The sequence below is a fragment of the Coturnix japonica genome, chromosome 2, assembly GCF_054131305.1.
Source record: "Coturnix japonica strain WE chromosome 2, WE-NBRP24, whole genome shotgun sequence".
Lineage (NCBI taxonomy): Eukaryota > Metazoa > Chordata > Aves > Galliformes > Phasianidae > Coturnix > Coturnix japonica.
Window position 1 is genome coordinate 30634448 of NC_140664.1, and position 21349 is coordinate 30655796.

Here is a 21349-nt window from a genome sequence, read left to right on the forward strand (position 1 = left end):
TTTTCCAGTAAATCCAGCTCTGGCTGAATTCAGAAGTCCGACATTCTTTCTTTCAGGGCTGCCCATGACTTGTGGGACATCTAAGGAACAAACTGCTTTCCTAAATGTATTGCAGCTGGGAAAAAAAAAAACAAAAAAAAAACTGTTTTAGAGAAACTCATGCACACATATTTGGCAAACTGTCTACATATATTTCTGACTTTTAACTTCAACTGCAATTCAAGCAGAGCTAATTTCTTCAGCTGCCAGAAGTGAAGGCTGGTGCTATGGACCATGAAAGCATCTTCTTTTCTGTTCCTCTTTCTCAGGTTTCCCTTACCCCTGCCAGTAATTTCGGTCACTCTACATGTACATTTCCTGTCCTTGCAGATTGCTGGAGCCAGAATTGCAAAAGCAAATAGTTTTGGCATTCCCTACTAATAACAGTTCACTACATGAGTTACCTAGCTTGATGCATGCTTGATGCATATTTTTTCTTCTTTTATCCTGGACAGATTTTTTTTACAAGTTAGACACGTGCTACTATGCAACATACAAACAGTACCAAAGATACACAACATGCCAATAGATAAACAATCAAGCAAAGCAGAGTATTTAAAATCCATCACGAGGCAGTTCCAAATCTGTCACTGAAAGCAGCAGATTCCAGGGCTGGTGAAGCCGTGCAGATTTTACCCAGTGGCTGGCTGCCAGCTGCCTGCCGAATCCATGAGAGACGTGCCTCTCTCCTCTGCTAATTTTATCATTTCCCTGCCTCTAGCAGGCATTATATGATATTTAAAGGCTTCTGAGTTTAAGGTGATCACTGAATTCATAGTGAGAAAGATCCCTTATATTTATAAGAGATGAAAATGATCAGTAATCAAGACTAGTAAACAACTGATCCAAGTCAGCCGTAGCATGTTCAGCTCGCCTCTGCAGAATCCAACCTTGTTCTTATAAAAGCCAATACCTTCATTAGGAAGAAACTGCTCTTGGAGCTTACTGTGAGAAAGAAAAACAAAAGGCAGTCATAGTTCCATGGTAAAACATTTATTAGAGTTGTCTGAGTAAACTAAATGCTTTCTAGTAAATTACATACTAAGAATACCCTCAAAATTAGGCATTACATATAGAAATAGTGAGTAAAGATTCCTGTGTTCTCTGGCATTTTTAAAACAAATTAATCCTTACTATATTACTGCAGTAACATTTAGGTTTGCAAATATGCTAAAATATTTTAATATTATATTTCACACACTGACCTCATTTTCCAAATGTGCATGAAGCCTGGTTATAAGACGCTGCTGTCACCTCTCCGATTTTTACATCAGAGCACAGTTTCCATACAGAGAAACTGTGCTCTGATGTAAACTCATACCAATTTCAAATGGCACAGCCTCATTCTTATACAGTACACTGTGAATTTAAAGTCCATTTGGATTTTAATCTTCTACCTTTGATCCAGCACTATGATGAAAAGAAATGAAACCATGAAATTAAATGTCCACAAACTTGGGGAAAATTCTGATGGAATAATGCATTTTGTGATAGAATGTTTTGAATTACCATTTTAAAATCATGCACAATTGTTTGCCTTGCTTTACCTATTACTTTGTTGACTAGTATGCCTTAAGATTAAGGAAGCCTTCTTGTAAGCTGCTCAAAAAACGCAAAAATTCTGATTGCCTATGTTGAGTGTTTTGGCTTTTAAGCAGAGCAAAGCATCTACATTTGGTTTGACCTTAACCATATGAGAAGGAGTATTGCCAGCACTGCCAGCTCAGTTCTGAAAAAACATACCATATTGTTGCCCTGTTACATGTGTCCATGTCATTTGTGTGCAGTAACATCCCATGTATTATTTCAGTTTTAAAATGGCGAGCAAAAAGAAAGCAATGTGCTGAAAGCAGTGAATGTAATCCAGGAAAAGTTAAGAACAAATTAATGAATTGAAATGATTTAAGTGAACATTTAAGGACCACATCTGGAGCTGTCCATAGGTGTGACTTCCATCTTACACACATATATAGACAAACTGAAGCTCCGCTGCCTTAACTTGCTATTAAATTCATGTTATTAAGCTTCTATTTGCAAAATATATCTAGTCTCAGTGCTAGCTAAGGAAGCAAGTTTGGTCTAAGCACATATAAAACACCATCAACATTTTCATCAGTACTGACCGTACCCCACTATATCAATTATAAGAACTCTGCATACAAGCCTCTTCTTTCCACTCAAGGACTGCAGTACTGGCAAGCACTGCTTGCTTCAAATAGCACTTGTCAGGACTGCAGAACAGAAGCAGTCTCAAAAACCAGCAGTGGTTCTCGGGATGTGGAGGAAACAGGTTGCGAACAATTATCTACTGGTTGTCTTACAAATGATGAAGAATAAGATTTTTACCAGCCCAACAGTATTTGTTCCGTTTGGCCTTCTCAGCTGTGAGCTACTATAAATACCAGCTTCACAGTCCCATCAGTGGCACAGGAACATTTCCTCATAGCTGCCATCTTTACTACTGCAGGAAAAGAATCAAGCCATATAGCTTTTAGCAAGTAGCAGCACACAATAAGCACATTCAGATACAAAAGTAAACACTCCATGCATGTCTGGATGTGAGCCCAGACAGCAGCAACACTGAATGTCACAAGGAACCATCCATCCTATGTGCTTCCAACCAGTTTGTCCAGTTTTTAACAGTCTGGATCTCACATCACCTCAGACTCTTGCCCGCATTTTAAAACATTTTGTATAGATATTTGAGTGAATACACACCTAGAAAATATTTAGTAAGTTAACTACGATCCCAGAATGAATCACTACAATGGCTCTTCTTTAATATCTTTCTTCTTTAATATCTTTCTCCTAGACAAGAAATGCCATTAACTTCCAGTCAATTTTACCTTTCTGGTTATTCATATTCAAAATATTTCACAGAATCACAGGGGTTAGAAACAACCTCAAGAGACCATCGATGTTTCTTTCTATGTCCAAGTCTTAGGCCATTACTCCTTGTCCTACTGCTACACACTTGAACTGGGGAGCCTTCCCTTCCCCCACTGAATAATCTACTTTAAAGCTCTGGCAATCAATCCAGCCAGCTTGCTCCCCAGAACACTTCTGCACCATTTGTTCAGTCACATTCCATCTGATGCCACACACCTGGTCTCTCAAAGGCCTGCCCAAGATCATAGTACCCAAAATCCTGATCACGACACCATTCCTTCAGCCAATAATTTACCTCATCTATTCTCCTCCTCCTTTCCTGGACAAAGCAGAACACTGCCTGCAGTCCTGATCTCTTTAGCATCTTTCCAAAAGGTGCAAAGTCTTTTTAATATCCTGTAGTTTCCTCATGTCAACCTCCTGTGAAGCCCTGCCATGAAGCCCATGGTTTCTATTGCATTTTTGACAGGAAATAACCCACTGCAGCTGCTGGAGGAAATAATCAGGTAGATTCAAAGATCACTTTGTGACAGTTAGAAGTGGTTATTGCTCCAGTCTCATTGCTTGTCACCTTAATTCACGTGACTTTTATGATCCTTCTGTCTAAGCCTTTCAAAACGGATATTAAAATGCTTGGAAGCCATCCTTATCATTCATTTGACTTACCATACCCACAGATTTAAGGGAGATTTTCTGCAGCTGAATTCCATTCCATTTTTCTCTCTTCTTTTTCATTTTCAGTTCTTCTTATTATCAGCTTATTGAAAGAGATCTGCATCAACCTTTGAAAATGCACAGGTTCTAAAGTGATACACTGAATTCACCTTAGATCAAGGGGAAGAGAGTCTTTCAGCACATAAAAATTAGGTTAAAGCTAATGCTGCACGCTTCCAATAGCCAGGCTGTTCAACGCCTAATTTGTAAGACAACTCAGCATGCATTACACTGGTCACGTCACATCAGTTACAAAGGCATGCAGGAGTCTGAAGCTGGGATTGAAGGGTAGGAGAGTCATCATTTTCAGTGAATCTGTTACTCTTCTCATTTGTCGCAAGTCAAAATATTCCCATTTCTAAATCAAAATTGGGAAGAAAAAAAAAATTGGCATTACTATATGCTATATTAGTTATTATAAGAGGGCTGGAGCGCGTCTCCTATGAAGACAGGCTGAGGAAACTGTGCTTGTTCAGCCTGGAGAAAGTTGTGGGGAGACCTCATTGAGGCCTTCCAATACTTAGGAGGAGCTTATAAGCAAGATGAATGATCAGCTTTTTTTATGTGGGTAGTTAGTGATAGGACAAGGGAGAACTGTTTTAAACTAAAAGAGGGGAGATTCAGATTAGATTGTGTTCAAGAAACGTTTGAATGTTGTGTTGAGGGATATGATTTAGCTGGGAAGTATTAGTGATGGTTGGACTGGATGATCTTCTAGGTCTTTTCCAACCTTGATAATTCTGTGATTCTGTGATTCTGTGGATGTCGGGGGAAAATTTTTCACTGACAGGGTGGTAAGATGCTGAAACAGGTTGTTCAAAGAAACTGTGGATGCCCCATCATAGGAGGTGTTTAAGGTCAGATTGGATGGAGCCCTAAGCAACCTCATCTAGGGCCTGATTTAGTGCGTGGCAACCCTGCCCACAGCAAAGAGTTGGAACTAGGTGATCTTTGAGGTCGCTTCTATACCAAGCTATTCTATTCTGTAAATTTGTATTTGCATTTCCATAGCCTCACATACAACAATAAATATATACCATACCCTCAGCAGTACATTACTGATTTATCCATTACCACATTCTTAAGTTTGAAAAAGTACTAAAGAAACTGAAAGAAAACATATATAGCCATTTAAATATATATATATTTCCTTTTGTCTTTAAAGTGGTTATTAGTACTCCTTTACATACAGTGTTAGGGAATGGCTTGCTGAGGTGCCATGGAGACTGGGGACTAAATTATTCATCTGATAGCAGGAGCAAAATGCTGAAGAAAGAAAGAAAGTTGTTGAAAACTATAGATAGTCTAGGAAAAAAAAAAATAAAATGTATTCCCATAGAAAAATTACTAGCAAAAATGCATCACACTTCAGCAAATGCAGCGCTACAAGCTTCCCATCACATGAATGCAAACTATAGCCTGCAACATTTGATATCTTCCACAGTTTCCAGACATAATTTTCAACCACAAGAGGTGCTTTTTTTTTTCCTTCACTGCTATCTGACGTTTTTCCTGCAGCTGTCACAAGTTGAAAAAATATCACGTTTTACTAGGAGTATGTATCCTCACTTAACTATAGCATTGAGAATGAATTTCAATATAACAAAAGTCAGAGCCTTTTCGCTTTCAGGAAGAGATTTGTCACCCTGCAAGAACCTCCTGAAAGTGATGGATGCTTATTTCATTATGTGTCACTGCTGGGCTGATCCACGCTTCTGTACAAATGGTTTGAAGCAACCTAGGAATTACCTATCGATTAATATTCCCTGCACTAAGAAACATTTGCCATTTGTTCTCTCAGTGCTGCAGTGGATATACTGCAGCCTGTTTTAACCTGTTAGAATATTCACCTATGAGCAAGCTATGAATTCTTAGCTCCAGCTCCTGAATTTACCCATGAATAAAAAATATTAAAACGAAACAAAACATCCCTCTTAAAATTGTTCAAGCACATTTACAGTAACTATCTCTTACAGTTTAATGGACAGATCAAGATCCTTTGCATAATGGATACACTGGGTATTTTGAATTACTCTTTACTTATTTTTACAAGAGTATCTGGCCTAGGACTCCATTAAGGGAAAGAAATAAATGTTTTCTTTGTACGTCAGTGTTAGACGATCAAGCACAACAGACCATGCATTTAGTAAGAGACTTGAAAGCTTATTCACCCAGGTGCTTGCAGAGCATCCACAGCTTCTCTCCTGCTCCATGTTCCTATGTGCTGGATCCATCCGGGCCCTGATCCATCAGATACTGATTAGCTACATCTGGTAGATGAGAACAGAATGGGAGCAAACACAAATTACTGTACTACAACTGTGGAAGGTGCCAGCACTGTGATTAAAGGAGCACTTCTACACTGCTCCTAGCTACTGACCCATCCACCCAGTATGCAAGGTGTCATGTACAGCAGTGCTGAGCCATCTGTTCTATACTTCAAATACTGAAGATAATTCATATGTGAAACATCAGTTTAAACAATGCTTCATGCTGGCACTGCCGCCCAAAAAATGCAAGTCTGGCCTCTTTTTCCTCTTCTTGTTCCTGTCTTCATGTTCCCCCCTCCCTTGAGCCGAGAAGCCTCTGTGAGATTGCTTGATAATTAGAGTATTTTAAAAAAGCTCTGGTTTTTGTCTGGTTAGTTTCAACCTAATTAAATTCTGAACATAATTCAGCATATAATTCACAACATGACAATGCAAAGGTTTGTGTTCACCAAGAAAGCAAGAAACATACAGGTAGGAGCAGGAAGAACGATTGCATCTTTTAGCAGGAGCTCCTTCTTATCTTGCTTAAAGCAAACACAGCCCAGCTTTTCATGAGCTGTTTCAAAGCTTATCAAGATGATTTAACAACTCAGTGCCACCATGAGCAGTAGTCCAGCCCCCTCACCATCTCTGACCATATTTACTCCCTATTTTCGTTGTGTACGAATAACTGAATGTGTGTATAAGACTGAACAGTTCACTGATCCCGTTTAAAACTGCATTTTCTTATAAGGCTGACTTCCAGCTAGAGCAGTGAGCTGAACTGACTCACTGCAGAGCTGCACAAGTGCATCAGCACAAGAAGGGGTGAAAGGGCTCCCTTTGGGAGGCTGTAACATTCATAGATCAGCTTGTTCCAAGCGTGAAACTGCACTTTTAGTACCACTTTTCAATGCTGGTCTGAAGTAAAGGTTTAAATCCTAGCTATTCAGCATCTTCGAAGGAGAACTGCATTGGAGTTGCTGTACATAAAGTTAGCAGAAGCAGCTGCTGCAAGCTCCATGTCAGACAAAAAATTCTGTACAGTTTTTAACTAAACAAATATCTAATACTGACAACATTTTAAATACATGAAACATTATAAATAGCTTTTAAAATACTCCAAATAGCTTCTGAATCAAAAAGGAATAAGAAGTAATTTTTTTTTTATGTTGCTTAAATACCTTTTTTTCTCTTGGGCTGTCGCTTGTTTAAACATAAAGGCTCCAACAAAGCAGTGATGCCATTGTGCTGCAGCAGATGCTTACCAACATGCCTCTTATGAGGTAATAAAATGTAAATGTTGTATTTCATACACGTTGTCCACAGACTTAGCAGCTTGAGAAGCAAAGACAAGTATCACTCATTTTTTTAGTATCTTCTGGACTTTACCAGCCAACAGTTCGGGATCTGCAGCTACAATGACTCCCGTCCCTAGACCAGCCACTGAACAAGGCTAATTACAAGCAAAGGAGAAATCTGCACGCTGAAACCAAAACAGACGTAGGTGAAACCATCACATCTACCAACCATTTAGCAAGGCACCTGTGACTGTAAGATATCATCTTTAGTTTAGTTAGGAACCCATGTAAGATAGAAATATTCTAATTATCCAAAGCACTCAGGGACCCCACCACAAGCTGACAACCATTCCTCTCATGGCCCTAAATGAGAGCACAGGACTCTCTTTCTATCGCCAATGCTTATATCATTATTCCCCTGTGACTTCTACCATTATTGGCTCAGCTTTTGGACAGAAAGTGCTTGTCAACCTGCTCAACAGATGATTTACAATATGATCTTTGTTTATAATTCCATGAGCAGTCCTTTGATTACATACATACACACTATTGTGAGGTTTAGGCAGGGGTTGCCTTGTGACTAGGACATAGATGCAGGATATCAGCGGTATCAAGCTGTAAACTGAGTGGCAGTTGTTTGAACCTGAGAGCAGAGACTGAAGATTCAAACCACATTAAGAAAGCAAAACAGAACAAGAAGTTAAATCTATTTGTATTATAACAGGAGACAAATACATACAACAGTGTCTTTTTGACAGGCCTTTACTTCCAGTAGTGTGATATTCCAAGCAACAATTCTATGTACCCAACTAAAACACTGATGCCAAACTGAAATACCCACATAAAATCATCCTGTGTACAAGATAAGAAAGTAGACATTAATACGAACAGAACAGATAACTGCAGTCCTCAGTGCCCTCTTCAGATACAGATAGCCACTGTCTTCATGATAGTCTAATTACAAGTCTATTTCTGCCAAATGGACCATGAAAATCAATAGCAAACTCCATTTGCTAAATAACACTCACAAGCTTTGACTTTGCTATGGAAATGTGGACTCAGGTGGTTTGTGTAAAAACTACCAGCAAGTCTGTGAAAATTCTTACTCTTGCCACATGTCCATTAGCTATCAGTTTTGAGAGACTCAGGTCGTTTTGACATCCAAAGGTCTGAACAAAATGGAGATCTGACAAACATTTTCCCTTGCATAAATGATTGGGAGTAATTTCTACGATGCTCAGTAGGCGTGCTGCTGAAGATGCAGTCTTCTCCATAGGCCAACCTAACCTGAAAACTGCCAATAAATCCCCCTGTGCATTTGTTGCAAGAATCAACACGCTTGGTGATGTGATTTTGAATGATCTCACAGCACTGCTGTAGAACTAAAACTCTACATTATTAGTATTTTTGTCAGAAACAGACAGCAGAAATTAGCTGTGGGGCTGCTTCCAGAGAGCATCCTGTGCCCCTAGGCCCAAGATGGCTTCCACCTGGCTACCTTCTGCTCTGCCCACAGGGCACATCTAGAGATCCCATCTTTCCATTTCCAGATCATTTTAAGGGCTGTTTGGATGTGGTGCTCAAGGATATGATTTAGCAGAGGGTTTATAGAGTTAGGGTATTATGGTTAAGCTGCGGTTGGACTTGATGATCTTCAAGGTCTTTTCCAACCTGGGTAATTCTATGATTCTATGATTATATGAATTCTTAAGTATTGTTTATTCTTTAAGGTTAAAAAAGAATTATAAATAAGACCTAGCTATTTTCAGTGCCAGATTCTACTGTTAAGTACCAGTTTTATTAGAAATTTTAATATAAACTATTGCTTTACTAGAAATAATCCTAGTTTTTGCACACAGGAGTTGATGTTGTGGGTCAGAATCATTCTTGGCCCCAAACCAAAGAGGAGGACATTACCCCGTTGGAAAAAGCCAAAACGCAAACAAACAAAAAATATGTTTTGAAAAAATTATATTAGTTTAACAAGGCACTAAAATATAGAAGTCACTGAACTTCAAAAGGACACTGCAAAGGCGATACACAGAACGCACCCAGGCGAAGAACGCAGCGTTATGTCCCAAGAGCGACCTCTGCTCCAGAAGGAGGGCGGGGAGCGTTCGGCCGCTCCTCCCTGTGGGACGGCCCCGGGGGCTTCTCCTCAGCGAGGCCGGGGAGGGGACGGCCGCTCCCTTTCATCCGCTCGTCGCTCCGCCAGGGCAGGTGGCACTTCCCGACGAGCCTTCCTCCCCTCCCCGCTCCGGTGGCCCGGAAGGGAAGCGCTGCCCCTCCTCCTCCTCAGCGAGCTCCCAGGTGGCAGCGGCCATCTCCACCCGTCCCTTCCTCCGTCCCCGCTGCCACCCCCGGCTCCGCTCCGCCCGTAGCGCACCCACGGGGCGGGCAGAAGCCGAGCGTCCCCCCCTCCCCCGACGCTCGCCTGCCCCGGGGGCCGGGGCACCGCCGCCGCTTCCTCCCGCTCGGCAGCCGTGCGGCCGCGGCCCTGACGTCGCTTCCTTCCAACATGGCGAGGGCAGGTTGTTACCGCAGCCGCTGCCGCCGCCGCTGCCGCCACTGCTGATGGAGGCGGGCGCGGGCCGGGGGCGGCGCGGGGATTGAGCGCACAGCGCGACGGGGCGGGGGTGACGGAGCGGGCAGCGAGGAGCGGGCTTCGTTCTCCCTCCGCCGCGGGGGTTGGCCGCTGCCCGGGCCCACCCGAGCCTCCCTCCGCTCCGAGCGGGCGTCGGGACGCCGCGGCCCTCCCTGCCAGGAGCCCTTCCTCGGCCCCGGCCCCTCACGGCCCTCCGCCGGCGGGAGAGGCCGGTACCCCTCTCCCACCGCCCTCCCCGACCCTGCCCTCCCCCGGCTCGATCGCGCTCATGTATGAAGGGAAGAAGACGAAAAACATGTTCTTGACCCGGGCCCTGGAGAAGATCCTGGCCGACAAGGAGGTGAAGAAGGCGCATCACTCCCAGCTGCGCAAAGCCTGCGAGGTGGCCCTCGGTGAGCCGCGGGCGGTGCCGGCATTGCCCCCAAATGCCGGCGTTGTGGGGCTGTGGGGAGCGGGGCTGGTAGGGCTGGGGGGAAAAGACTGGGGGGAGCGGGCCTGGGGTTCGGGGGGATTTGCTTTGCTCCTCCGTATGTGAGGCTTGGGGCGGGAGGCCGAGGCCCGTTCGCGTCACCGCCCGGCTGTCAGCGGGGTCTGTGCGGCCGTGGGGCTGGGAGAGCCCCGGAGTGACAGCGGGACTGAGGGCTGCGGCCGGCCCTTCGCTTCCTCCTCCTCCCGCTCGCAGGATGAATAGGCAGAGACGGGCGCCGGGCTGACCTGGAAGCAGACGGGGAGGGAGCAGGTGACACCGAAGGATGGTGGCGAGCGACAGACAATGACACCAGGCCGCGGCAGGGCCTGCGGGGAGGAGGGATGGAGGTGTGCGAGGAGAGCTTAACCGCGGCCCTGCTGGGGGAGAAGCAGCTGTCGGGAAGGGGTCAGGGTGCCGCAGCGCCTTGCGCTGTTTGTGTGGGCTCTGCGCTGTGACAGCACTCGGTGGAAGCATGATGGAAGTGCTGGAGTGTACAAAGCACACACTCATCCAGCATCCGGAAACCCGAAAGGGGAATTTAGGCTGCTGGTGAGTACAGGTGGGGTTTGAAGCTTCCTGGCAAAAAAAACCACCACAGCTTATTTACTGAAACACTTCTGGAGAGATGCCTGCTTCATTGAAATAACGCGTAAATGGGCTGTATCCCTCCCATTTGCGTGTAATGGCTTCGGAGTTTGGGGATTATTATTTTATGAATTCTTGATTTTGTGCAGTGCTAATGTCTGATCAAATTGATTCTCTTGAAGAGATAATACTGAAACTCACTTATTTAAAAGGAATGAAGTAGTTTCAAGCTCTCTGTTCGTTTCTCTTTTAAACCATTTTCATTTTAAAACAAAAAGGAATGCTGTTGTTTGCTTTCTGGCTTTGTCTGACAAATGCAGGGGGAGAAATGGCAGAAGTTCAGCTATTTATTTCTTAATAATTCAAGTAGATTGGAAGGAGTTCTTACATCACTTATTTATCACCCTAATTTATTAATAATAATATTAGAGTTTTGACAGATCCCTTTGGCTTTGCCAATGACCTTATACTGCATAATCTAGTTAAGAGATGAAGCAGAGAAATACTCTGTTATTAAGCTGTGTTTGCATTCAGCCCGTATGTCATCGGTAGAATCAAATGCTGATGTTAACCTTGAGTTTCTGCTGTACTTTGTTTTCTCAGTAGGGAGATCTGCCTTAAGTGTCACCGGATCCTTCCCAGGCATGGTCCATTGTTGTGCACCTGACAAAGCAAAGCATATGGGTTGTGTAGCCTGCTTCTTGTGCACTGAGCTGTGCCAGGAGACTCCCAGCACACATCCCAGCGATTGCTGTGCTGCAGCCTCAGTGAAACCTTGTCTTGTTGGTCTGGTTGGGCCATAAGTGAGGGATACGATATGATGTGGGTATAAAAGACAGCAAAGCAGGGGTGAAGGAAATGCAAGATTGTATTAGCTGATGTGCACAGAAAGGCATCAACGACTTCAGAAATGCCAGAAATGATGTTAATTGCCATAACAGCCATATCAGGAAGTCAGTGATGTTATATTATGGCACAGTGAGATACATTTGGTGATTGTTTATGAACATAGTATGTCGTCTTTTTGCGCATCGTGGAGACCTAATTTCTACGGTGGCAATGTATTGCTCCCAAATAGTAGTGCTCACATCTAACTATAAAAAGCTTCTTAGGGGAAGGTAAATATCCTCCCTGTTTTGCATGTAGGCTGGCTGGGATTAAGGCTGGGTTGTGTTGCTTGTAGCAGACTTGGAAGTAGAATGCATAAGTTTTGCTCTTCTCTGGAGGACCAGATGTTATCTACCCTGAAAAGTACTTTCTGGCCAGATGTTTCCTGGCCACCTTAAGCAAAGAGTAAATGTTATTTATTCCTGTGCAATTGTTTGATTGTAGAGAGCAGTAAAATGAATGATAAAAATACATTAAAATAGTGCTTTAGAGTTAAGGTGGATTTGGAGTTAACTGTGACAAAGCCAAACTTTTCTTGATTATTTTCTTTTTCCTAAATGCTTCTTGTATAAAGAGTAGCTCTTAAAAATCATGGCAGTAATTACACATTTTCAAGCCAACATCATCTTTTGCAGTCAGTGTGTTTAATTGATTGGTCTTCCCTGAAAGTATCTGACATAATACAGAGCTCCATTATTGTGATCTTTTTTCCAGCTGCATGAGTGTAGTAGTAAGATATTGTTTATTATATCAGATATTGTAACTACTGGTAGTTGTTACTAATCCAGTTTTGGGGGTTTTTTTTTGCTGCATATTTTGACATAGTGACATGGGGAGGAAATTAAGCTTGGTAACTCACGTCCCATATCTTCCTATTCACCAGGTTTTGTCTGGGCTAATGCAGAATAGTCAGCTCCAGGTTTCATGTGTTTTTTTTGTGTAAGTTTGCTCTTTCTGAAAGACGTTCTCTGTATGTAAGAAACATTAAATTTCCTTCCTTAGTCACCTAATGAAATATGGGTAATTAGAAACTTTCAGTTGTGTGGATGGCAGCTTACTTTCAAGCTGTGTAAGGAGTGATGTCTTTAACACTGTCCATTTGCGCAGCATCAGGCATCTAGCTGGCAGGATTAGATTGAGAGGTCTCTGCACAGCTGGTTGTGCTGCTCTTTGTCCATTACATTCTGTGAAAGTTTACAGTAAACATAGTGTATTGTGTACAGTCCGTAAAAGGTCTTGGGGAAAAAAAGCCCTTCTCAGTTGGATATAAAAATTTTAATAGAAAGAACAAAAGCTGTCAGCGTGTTGTGTCAGAATCCAGGCTGTGGGTTTGTCTGCTTGGAAGGGCAGCTAATAGCAGGACCGAGCCAAGAAAACAAATTCCCTCTGTGTATAAAGGACTCTCGTTCGTGCACAAACTGGGACCCGAGCAGTTCTCTTCAGATCTCCAAACTGAAAAAAAATATGAAGTGATACAGATAAGCAACTGAATTGAGCTTTAAATAGAAGTGTGCATGTGCTGCTTGGAATTCGGAAAGTGTTAACTAGGGAGGGCTGAAATGCAGTTTTAAAAGGTTCTTCAAATGCTCCCTGGTTTGTGCAGTCTGTCAGGCAAACATCCTGCTGATGCAGGAACCGGGATCCTCATACAGTGTGGAGGTAAAAGCTCCGTTGCGTTTGTGCTGCCATTACATATGTGGGAGGTTAGTAAACACCAAATCTTTCTTTTTCTGAAGACAAGCAAGGTTTGGAATAGATCTCTAACCCCAGGGGTGGGAAGATTGACCTTTACCTGCATGGATTTCTAAATGACCTGGGACAGCCTCACCAGCATCATTTCTGTCTGTCTCTACCTATCCTGGTGTCATTTTCTCATGTCTCTTTGCATGTATGTATTTTCTGTATATGTATGTATTTTCTTCACTAGGAGAGTGGTTAGGCCCTGGAACAGGCTGCCCAGGAAGGTTGTGGTTGCCCCATCCCTGGAGGTGTTCAAGGCCAGGTTGGACGGGGCCCTGGGCAACCTGATCTAGTAAATGTGTATGTTTGGTGGCCCTGCCAGGCAGGGGGGTTGGAGCTACATGATCCTTGAGGTCCCTTCCAACCAGGTCATTCTGTGATTCTGTATGCATAACCATGTTCTAATGTGCAGGTAAGCTAGTTAGTAGTCAATCCTGAAAACCATGTCCATGTTGCAAATGCTGGATGTGTTGAAAAAGCTTCCTGAACTTTGTATGAACAGTTGAAAATGCATTTTGAAGACAATTACTGTGTTCCAAATTCAGTTTGACTGGAGGAATGTCAGACAAGCAAAATTTCTGTTCATAGTTTGGATAATGCTCTTTTCGATAGACTGCTTTTCATCATTTCTCAAATCCAGTTGTCTGTTTTAGATGTGATCCCAGTATTTTCAGTGATCTTTTCGATGGAGATGGTCATGGTATTGTACCATTGTCTGTTGTTTGCATGTGCTATAGGCATTTATTTTCACAATATACAAGTCGCCATTGTCCATGCAAAGTTTATTTTCTGGTTGTAATTGTTCTTGTGAAACACACTGCAGAGTAAACAAGAGGGATGAATAGAGATTTTTTTGCTATTGCAAGCCAAGATATATTAAAAAAAACAAAAAATCCTTCCCTCTTCTTGCTTGCAGTGCTTTGGCTTTAGCAGGTTTCTCTTTGTGGTGGTGTTCTTGTATGTGTTTGCAAAGGTTTCAAATGTGGCAATAGGGTTTGGTTGGCCACATGAACTGCTTTTCAGGTTGCCTTCTCCATCTGAGGTGTAAAGTGCAGTTTATGACAGATTTATGGGGCTAATTTAAGAGAATCAGAGTATAGTGGGAATTGTTGTGAGTATAATCAATTGTTGGCTGCGTAGAATGGCAATGCTGACAAGCTTTAATCTCCCTTGAGAAAGGGAGTGGTTGGCAGGGTACATATAAATGTATTTTTGTAGAAAACAAGGTAGATTATATTTGAGTCGGAAAACTGCTAGTGGGAAGCGAGTATCAAATAATTGCTTTTTGTCTTAGAAAAAGTAGATAAAACAGGTGGGTTTTTTCAGGTGGAGCTCTGACTTTATTCTGAAATACATCATGAATGAAAGCCTTGTGGTATTTTGAAAGTTTTAATATTGATTTTTGATCTATTTTTAAAACCTAATCTTGGAGGACTTTTAACATAAGGCAGCTTTTAAGTGTATTTGTTCTGCTTACTTTAAAGCAGTGATTGGAATGCTAAAGCTTAGAAAGAGAAACTGTCATATGACAAAGATATGTGCATCTATTTCTCACAGTGAGATGTCTGTCCTGTTTTGTAGTTTATTTCCTAGCTGATCTTCTTGCATATCCTTTTCCAGTGTGTTATTCCTGTAGTGGTCAACTTTTTCTCTCTTCCTTTGGTTTTCATCTGTATTTCTTTCCCATCTCTTGTTAACCATTATTGCATTATATTATTTTTTTCTTCAGCATGACAGCATCATCCATTCTTGTGGGTCTTTGTACAACATTGAAATACATATATATGTGTGTGTGTGTGTATATATATATATATATATATGTATGTATGTATATGTGTGTATATATGTGTGTGTGTATATATATATATATACACAGCTTTGTTTGTTGACATCAGATGTACATTCAAGACCTTCTCTGAAGGCTTCCAGTGAGTAATTAGAGTTGAGGTGGCATTTTGTTGGTATGTTGTTAAATACATCACCTTGTTTAGCTGTCATGTAGGACTGTCACGTGGGTGACATCAGCCACTGTCTTTTTGGCTTCATTTCCTGTTTTTGAGGGAAAGCCCTGAAAGGGCTCACAGAGACCAAGGTGAAGAAGTCTTGTCCTTAAAGAGGGCAGCCTGACTGTCTGCTGGTGTTGAGTATTTAAAGTCTCTGGTGCTTTAAAGGAAACAGGAGCTGCTAGAAGCCTGGAAAGCAAGAGCAGTAAGATTGTGCATGGCTCTCATGCAGGTCTCAGAAGTGCAGCCATAGATTGGTGGTAGACTTTAAAATAGGGGAAAGAGTGTTTCATGTTTCCAGCATCGAGCCATGGATTTCCTCAGTGTATTTTTGTTTGGGAAAGACTGCTGAGTATCAGAAGGACCCTTGACAGGACATTCATCTGGGAAGGACAGTGGAGCATTGGTGCTGAAGTGATGGAAAACGTAACTGCAGGTAGAGAGGAGGAAGAAGAATTGAGGACTAAGTAGATGATATTTGTTGTCGTGCTTCCCATTTTGAGTGTGAATGTGAAAGAACCTTCTAAAAATAGGCATGTTGAGTCCCTAGATTTTGAAATACCTGGCAGAACTCCCGTATTGATTTCCAGTAAGTCTTAGGACACTGAGAGAATTCCAAAGGACTGGAAGAGATCTGCTGCTGTGCCAACACTGATGAATAGGATGACCTCGGTAATTAGTGTAATGGCCAAATGTTAGTGCCAGCAAGGTAGAGCAGTAGCTGACATGTAGTGAGTGAGAATGAAAATAGGAGTTGGCAAGGACTTCAGGAAGATTTAACATCTGCGCCCCCCAAAAAGTGCCTTCTACCAGCTTGAGTTCTGGTAAAACACAACACAACCTGTGTTGTTCAGTTCTTAACTTTACACTATTAGAAGTAACAACTGCTGAACTAATGCTGAAAAATATGTGTGTATAAATATTGACAGGTTTTTTTTCTATTTTCCCACTTTCATGTTGCTTCTGTCCAATGATCTTAGCTTCCAGGTACCCCTTTTGGTGCTGAGGATTTTGCTTGCATTTCTTTATGGGCTTCTGGGTTTCGCTTTCTTTATTCTGTTGCTTTTCTTGCTTTTTTTATGTTTGAAGTCTTGCATTCTTTGTAGTCAGTGCAGGCGTATTAGTAGATAATGAGATTTTGGTTGGAAGCAAGAGATGTTGAAAGAGTTCCTGAGAAACATGAGCTCATAGCAAGATGCTGTTGTTGAACAGCTTTGAAGCCTGGATTGGGAATGCGAGGGTTTTACTAACTTGGTACCTGAAACAGCTTTTAGGGTGATGTTATTCCTGGTTTTTGGATGGGTTTTATTCTCTGATACATGCTTGAAGATGCATACAAAGTAAAACACAAACGTCAAGATTCCTAGATCTGTTGCTTCTATGTGGACATGGGTGGGAGAGCAGTGTGCTGCTTGTATTAGTATTACATTGTGTTTCGGTCTGTTCTTTCAAAAAAATATGCTTTAATTTGAGGAAAAATTGTTTCAGAGACGGTTTGCATCTGGCTTTGCTTTTCAGGACTTTATGAAATATATTCCCATTGGGTGCTTACTGTTACTTGTCTAAAAGAAGAGGACAAAAAAAAGATTTGGAGAAAATAATAAAAAATTGGCACTTGATTTCACGGGCCTTTAAGTGAATTTATGTTTTTAAGCGCTGTACCAAGAAACTCAAGTACTTCATATGTTGTAGAAGTGCACACGCATCCCTACCAAAAAAATACTGTTTTGAGTGAGAGAATTTCACTTCCTGCCTCTTTGTCACCTGCATGTTGAACTTTGTCTTTTCAGGCAAAACTTCCTGAACCGAGTGGCCATTGCTGCACTCCAGCGGAGTTAATTCATTGAAGCAGGTTGCTTGTGGCTAAGCTGCCATCAAATACACTCCTGCTACTGAAGGATTCCGAAGCAGTATTTGGTTGCAATGTCTGATTAGATTTCCAAAATATTTCTTCTGCTTAGCTTTAATCTATTTTATCCTCCTGTGAGTTTTTTGTTTGTTTTTATAAGCTGGAACAAAGCACAGTTTTTTGATAGCATCTCAGGTGGATCTGGAAAGAAAAAACTCTCAAGCAGATGAACGCTTTACCAAAGCAGTGGCCAGTAGCCCCTGTCTAATCAGATAATTTAATGTGGCTGCTTCTTTCATTGGCCCAGATTCTGATTTCTGCGAGTATACTGTTCTTGTATTATTTAATTTTTCAGCTAAACAGAGCTCGTTTTAATTACATTATATAAGTAGGGTTGGTTGGGTTTTTGTTGTTGTTGTTTTTTTTTGTGATAGGTGCCTTACATATTGCATTTGTGTCTCCTATTCCAACTTTTGGTTGTGGAATTATATGCGCTCCCAAACAACTCAGTTTTACCCAAACCAAGAGATTCTCCTGCTGGGACACCACTGGCTGTAATTGCTGTGAGCTTTCCTTTCCCCTCCAGTTGACAATTTCTATCTGGAATGCATTACTTTTATCACCCCCAACTTTTTCTTGTACCCCATCTATCATGTATGTTATCTGTTATGAGACTGCCTGGTTATTGATGTTAGGCTACTTAATGAGGTTGTGTTCAAATGTCTGTAGTCTACTGCCCCTCAATCTTTTTTCATTTATTCTATTTCTTGGGTCAGAAAAAAACATGAAGGTGTTCTTCAGAGAATTGACAATGCTACTTATTGTCATTTAAATATAGTTTATCCAATCCCTGTTTTGACTCCATTCTTAAATGTAGAGGAAGATAAATACAAAAAAACGTTCCATTGAAAATACAAATCCTGCTTTCATTGTCCTTACCACTTTGTTTCAACAAATTTAACAGGTTTGGGAATGTTATTCATTTCACATGGCAACAAATGTATGACTAGGTGAATAAGTAGTTAATGTATAGAGATTTTGAGTGTTGTAGAGATGTTTTAGTGCTTTATGTTTTCATTTGGCGCTCTTCTGTATTGCAGTGCTGCTTTGCAGTTAGGGGGCAACAGGAGAGAACAAATATATATCCTTGGAAATCATAGTGGAAGTGTTGGGCTCTACTACTGAGATGTTACATCACATTTTATTCTACAGGGCTCAGCTGTACAGGTACCGTTGAGGTACACTTACACATTTTTAAACCCGTTGTGTAAATTTAATACAAATTACTTCTTACTTTAAGTAGTGTGTCACTGGTTTGATTTCTTTGATAGCTTAAACTGGTGATACCATGACAAAGTAGTATTTCTAATGCAGTTAATAAGTTGTGTGTAAGAGTCTGGACAGGACTGTTGCATGGACTAAGAGCATAGCAGCTTATAAAAAATTACAGTGTTCCTGGAACTCGGGAAAGTTAGAAAATCCAGAGCCTTAGCCTAGCTTGCTTCATTTGGCTAATGGACGGTGACATCAGCAAGAGTGTGTATTGCCTCTTGTACAGTACATAGGAAAGGGGATCGGAATTAATTAGCCTCTGTTTCATTACTCTGAAATGGAAGCAGAGCTTTGTAACAGCTATAAGTAAAACTGCCAGAGTAGGGCAGCTGCATTTGCGTAACATTTTGAAAGCTGGATGGAAACTGCCTGAGAAACATGATTAACATTTTCTTTACCTGAAGTGAAATGAGACTCTTAGATGTTTTCAACATGTAGTTTAAGCTATGACACTGTTTTGTGTGATTGTGTGTTCATATTGTGCATATAACTAGATGTAGAATACTTAGAGATTTGGCAATAAGGAGAAATAGTTTTCTCCTTTGAAATTGTCTCTCTTCTTTGCCATTACTGGGGGGGGGGGGGGGAAGGAATGGTTAGTGGTTAGCATTGTGTCTGAGAGGCAGAAAGGAAGAAGATCAGATAAGTTTGACCTCCCTACTGAGCCTTAGTGTTGTATTTTCAAGAGCTAGACAAAAATCTGTGTTTGGATTCCTCATGCTCTTCTGTAAAGAAGGAGAAACAGCATTTGGACCATTTGATCCTTCATCCACTGGCTTTCACCTAGCAGCAGAAGCTGCAGTCTGTCTGCTTGGTTGATCTGCAGTCCTTTCAGTATTGAACTCAGCCAGGTAACATGGCATTGAGATGCGTCCTGCCTCTATCCCTGGGGGATATAAATCCTCACAGTGAAATGAAAGATTTTAATTTCTCTATGGAAGAGCGAGGAAAGTGTAATTTTAAGGCTTTAAAAAAAAAAGTTATTAGCAGTGTACGCCTGAGTGTGTGTGCATATATATTTTTAAAGAAGGGGAGAAAAAAGCTACGAATAGCCCAGATTATATGTAACCTAGTAGATGCCTCTGTGATGATCAACACTAGCTGCTGGTGGAAGATGACTGCAAATAGATTGCCTAGAAATAGCCAGAGTTGTGCACCGGCTTCTGAAACGCAAAGAAACTTCTACGATAGGTTATTTCCTTGTGGAACTGGAAAGCTTTTTTTGGAGTGTCTGTTGTGGTTCATTATAGTTTGTTTTATCCTACATCCAACAATGCTCTTAAAGTTCAGTAGAAAGTGTAAGTAATTAGGGCCATGAAGATAATCAGGGGTCTAGAGCACCTCCCCTATGAGGACAGGCTGAGGGAGTGGGGCTTGTTCAGCCTAGAGTAGAGAAGGTTGCGGGGTGACCTCATTGCAGCCTTTCAGTACCTGAAGGGAACTTACTCCCAGGAGGGGAGTAAACTCTTCGAAAGGGCTGACAATAGCAGGACACGGGGAAATGGTTTTAAGTTAAAAGAGGGAAGATTTAGGTTGGATGTTAGGGGGAAGTTCTTCACTAGGAGAGTGGTTAGGCCGTGGAACAGGCTGCCCAGGAAGGTTGTGGTTGCCCCATCCCTGGAGGTGTTCAAGGCCAGGTTGGACGGGGCCCTGGGCAACCTGATCTAGTAAATGTGTATGTTTGGTGGCCTTGCTAGGCAGAGGGGTAGGAACTACATGATCCTTGAGGTCCCTTCCAACCCAGGTCATTCTGTGATTCTGTAATTACTGTTAAACAAATTCTCTACATAGAAAAAAATGAGCTGTGCTAGTCAATGCAAGTACACTTTTTCATAGCATATTATTATGAATTTGTGGAATCAATACTGAGTTTGAACATCTTAATAATTGTGTTCTTTACAGCTTTAGCAAGCATGGGTAGAAGAATGGCTGTGTAACATAGCGTGCAACATGAATGGACATAATGCTACTTGAGCGGTGCTGACCATTCTTAAGTATCTTCTGCTTGTCTTCTAATTATAACCTGAGAAAAGAGGGAAAAGTTGACATATGAGTAGATGTCTTAACTTAAGCAGCCTCTCAAAAATACTCCCTTCAGAGCAAGATAAAATGAGGTAGTATGTAAAGTTTTGAAAGGTTTGATTTAATTAATCATTTAATTCGTGTGAGCATTTGTGGGTGGTACTGGAGGTTTTGTAATACTGTGATAATCTGTTATTTTGTTCATTCATGTTAGTCTTAGCTGTATCAGAATCTAATGAAATCAGGTTAACAGTAGTGTGATCACTTTGAAAGCCTAGTTTGAAAGGCTGTGTGTCAGAACTTCTGATTTGAAGCTTCAACTGTTTACAAATAGGAATTTTTGCTCAAGGTGAAAATTACAAAGCTGGCGTGGTTGTAGCCTTTTTTGGGGCATTCTGTAAACATAAAAATAAACATAAGTCCATACTCCTTCATTATTCTGTAGATTTTTTTTTTCCCTCTCTTAAGCGTAGTTTGACAAAGTTTATAGATAATCGTTAAACTCTGGCTATCTTCTTGTATCTTGAAAATATGCTGTCACCAATTTTGTAGCATTCCGAGCTCCAGTAAGGGGGGAAGCGTCCTAATAATTTTCAAGTAGATTTTTATCAGTAGCGTGTGTTCGATAAGAACTCTCACATGACCTTTAAAGTTCTAGTGCTTG

The 21349-nt window shown here is 41.5% G+C and overlaps 1 protein-coding gene and 1 long non-coding RNA gene across 3 annotated transcripts in view; both read left to right on the top strand.

Annotated features, from left to right (window-relative positions):
• The first annotated feature begins 8993 nt into the window (after nucleotides 1-8993).
• The window catches only part of ARFGEF1 (ARF guanine nucleotide exchange factor 1), an 80454-nt gene continuing 68098 nt past the window's right edge, over nucleotides 8994-21349 (top strand). For both annotated transcript variants that reach the window (XM_085539456.1, XM_015855673.3), the window contains exon 1: nucleotides 8994-10189. In XM_085539456.1, coding sequence (XP_085395582.1) covers nucleotides 10066-10189 — 124 coding nt within the window. In that variant the 5' untranslated portion in view covers nucleotides 8994-10065. The remainder of the gene's footprint in view (nucleotides 10190-21349) is intronic.
• LOC146761741 (uncharacterized) lies at nucleotides 10196-17119 on the top strand. The gene is made up of 2 exons (XR_014943348.1): nucleotides 10196-10815; nucleotides 11455-17119. It is a non-coding gene; the product is annotated as an uncharacterized LOC146761741 (long non-coding RNA).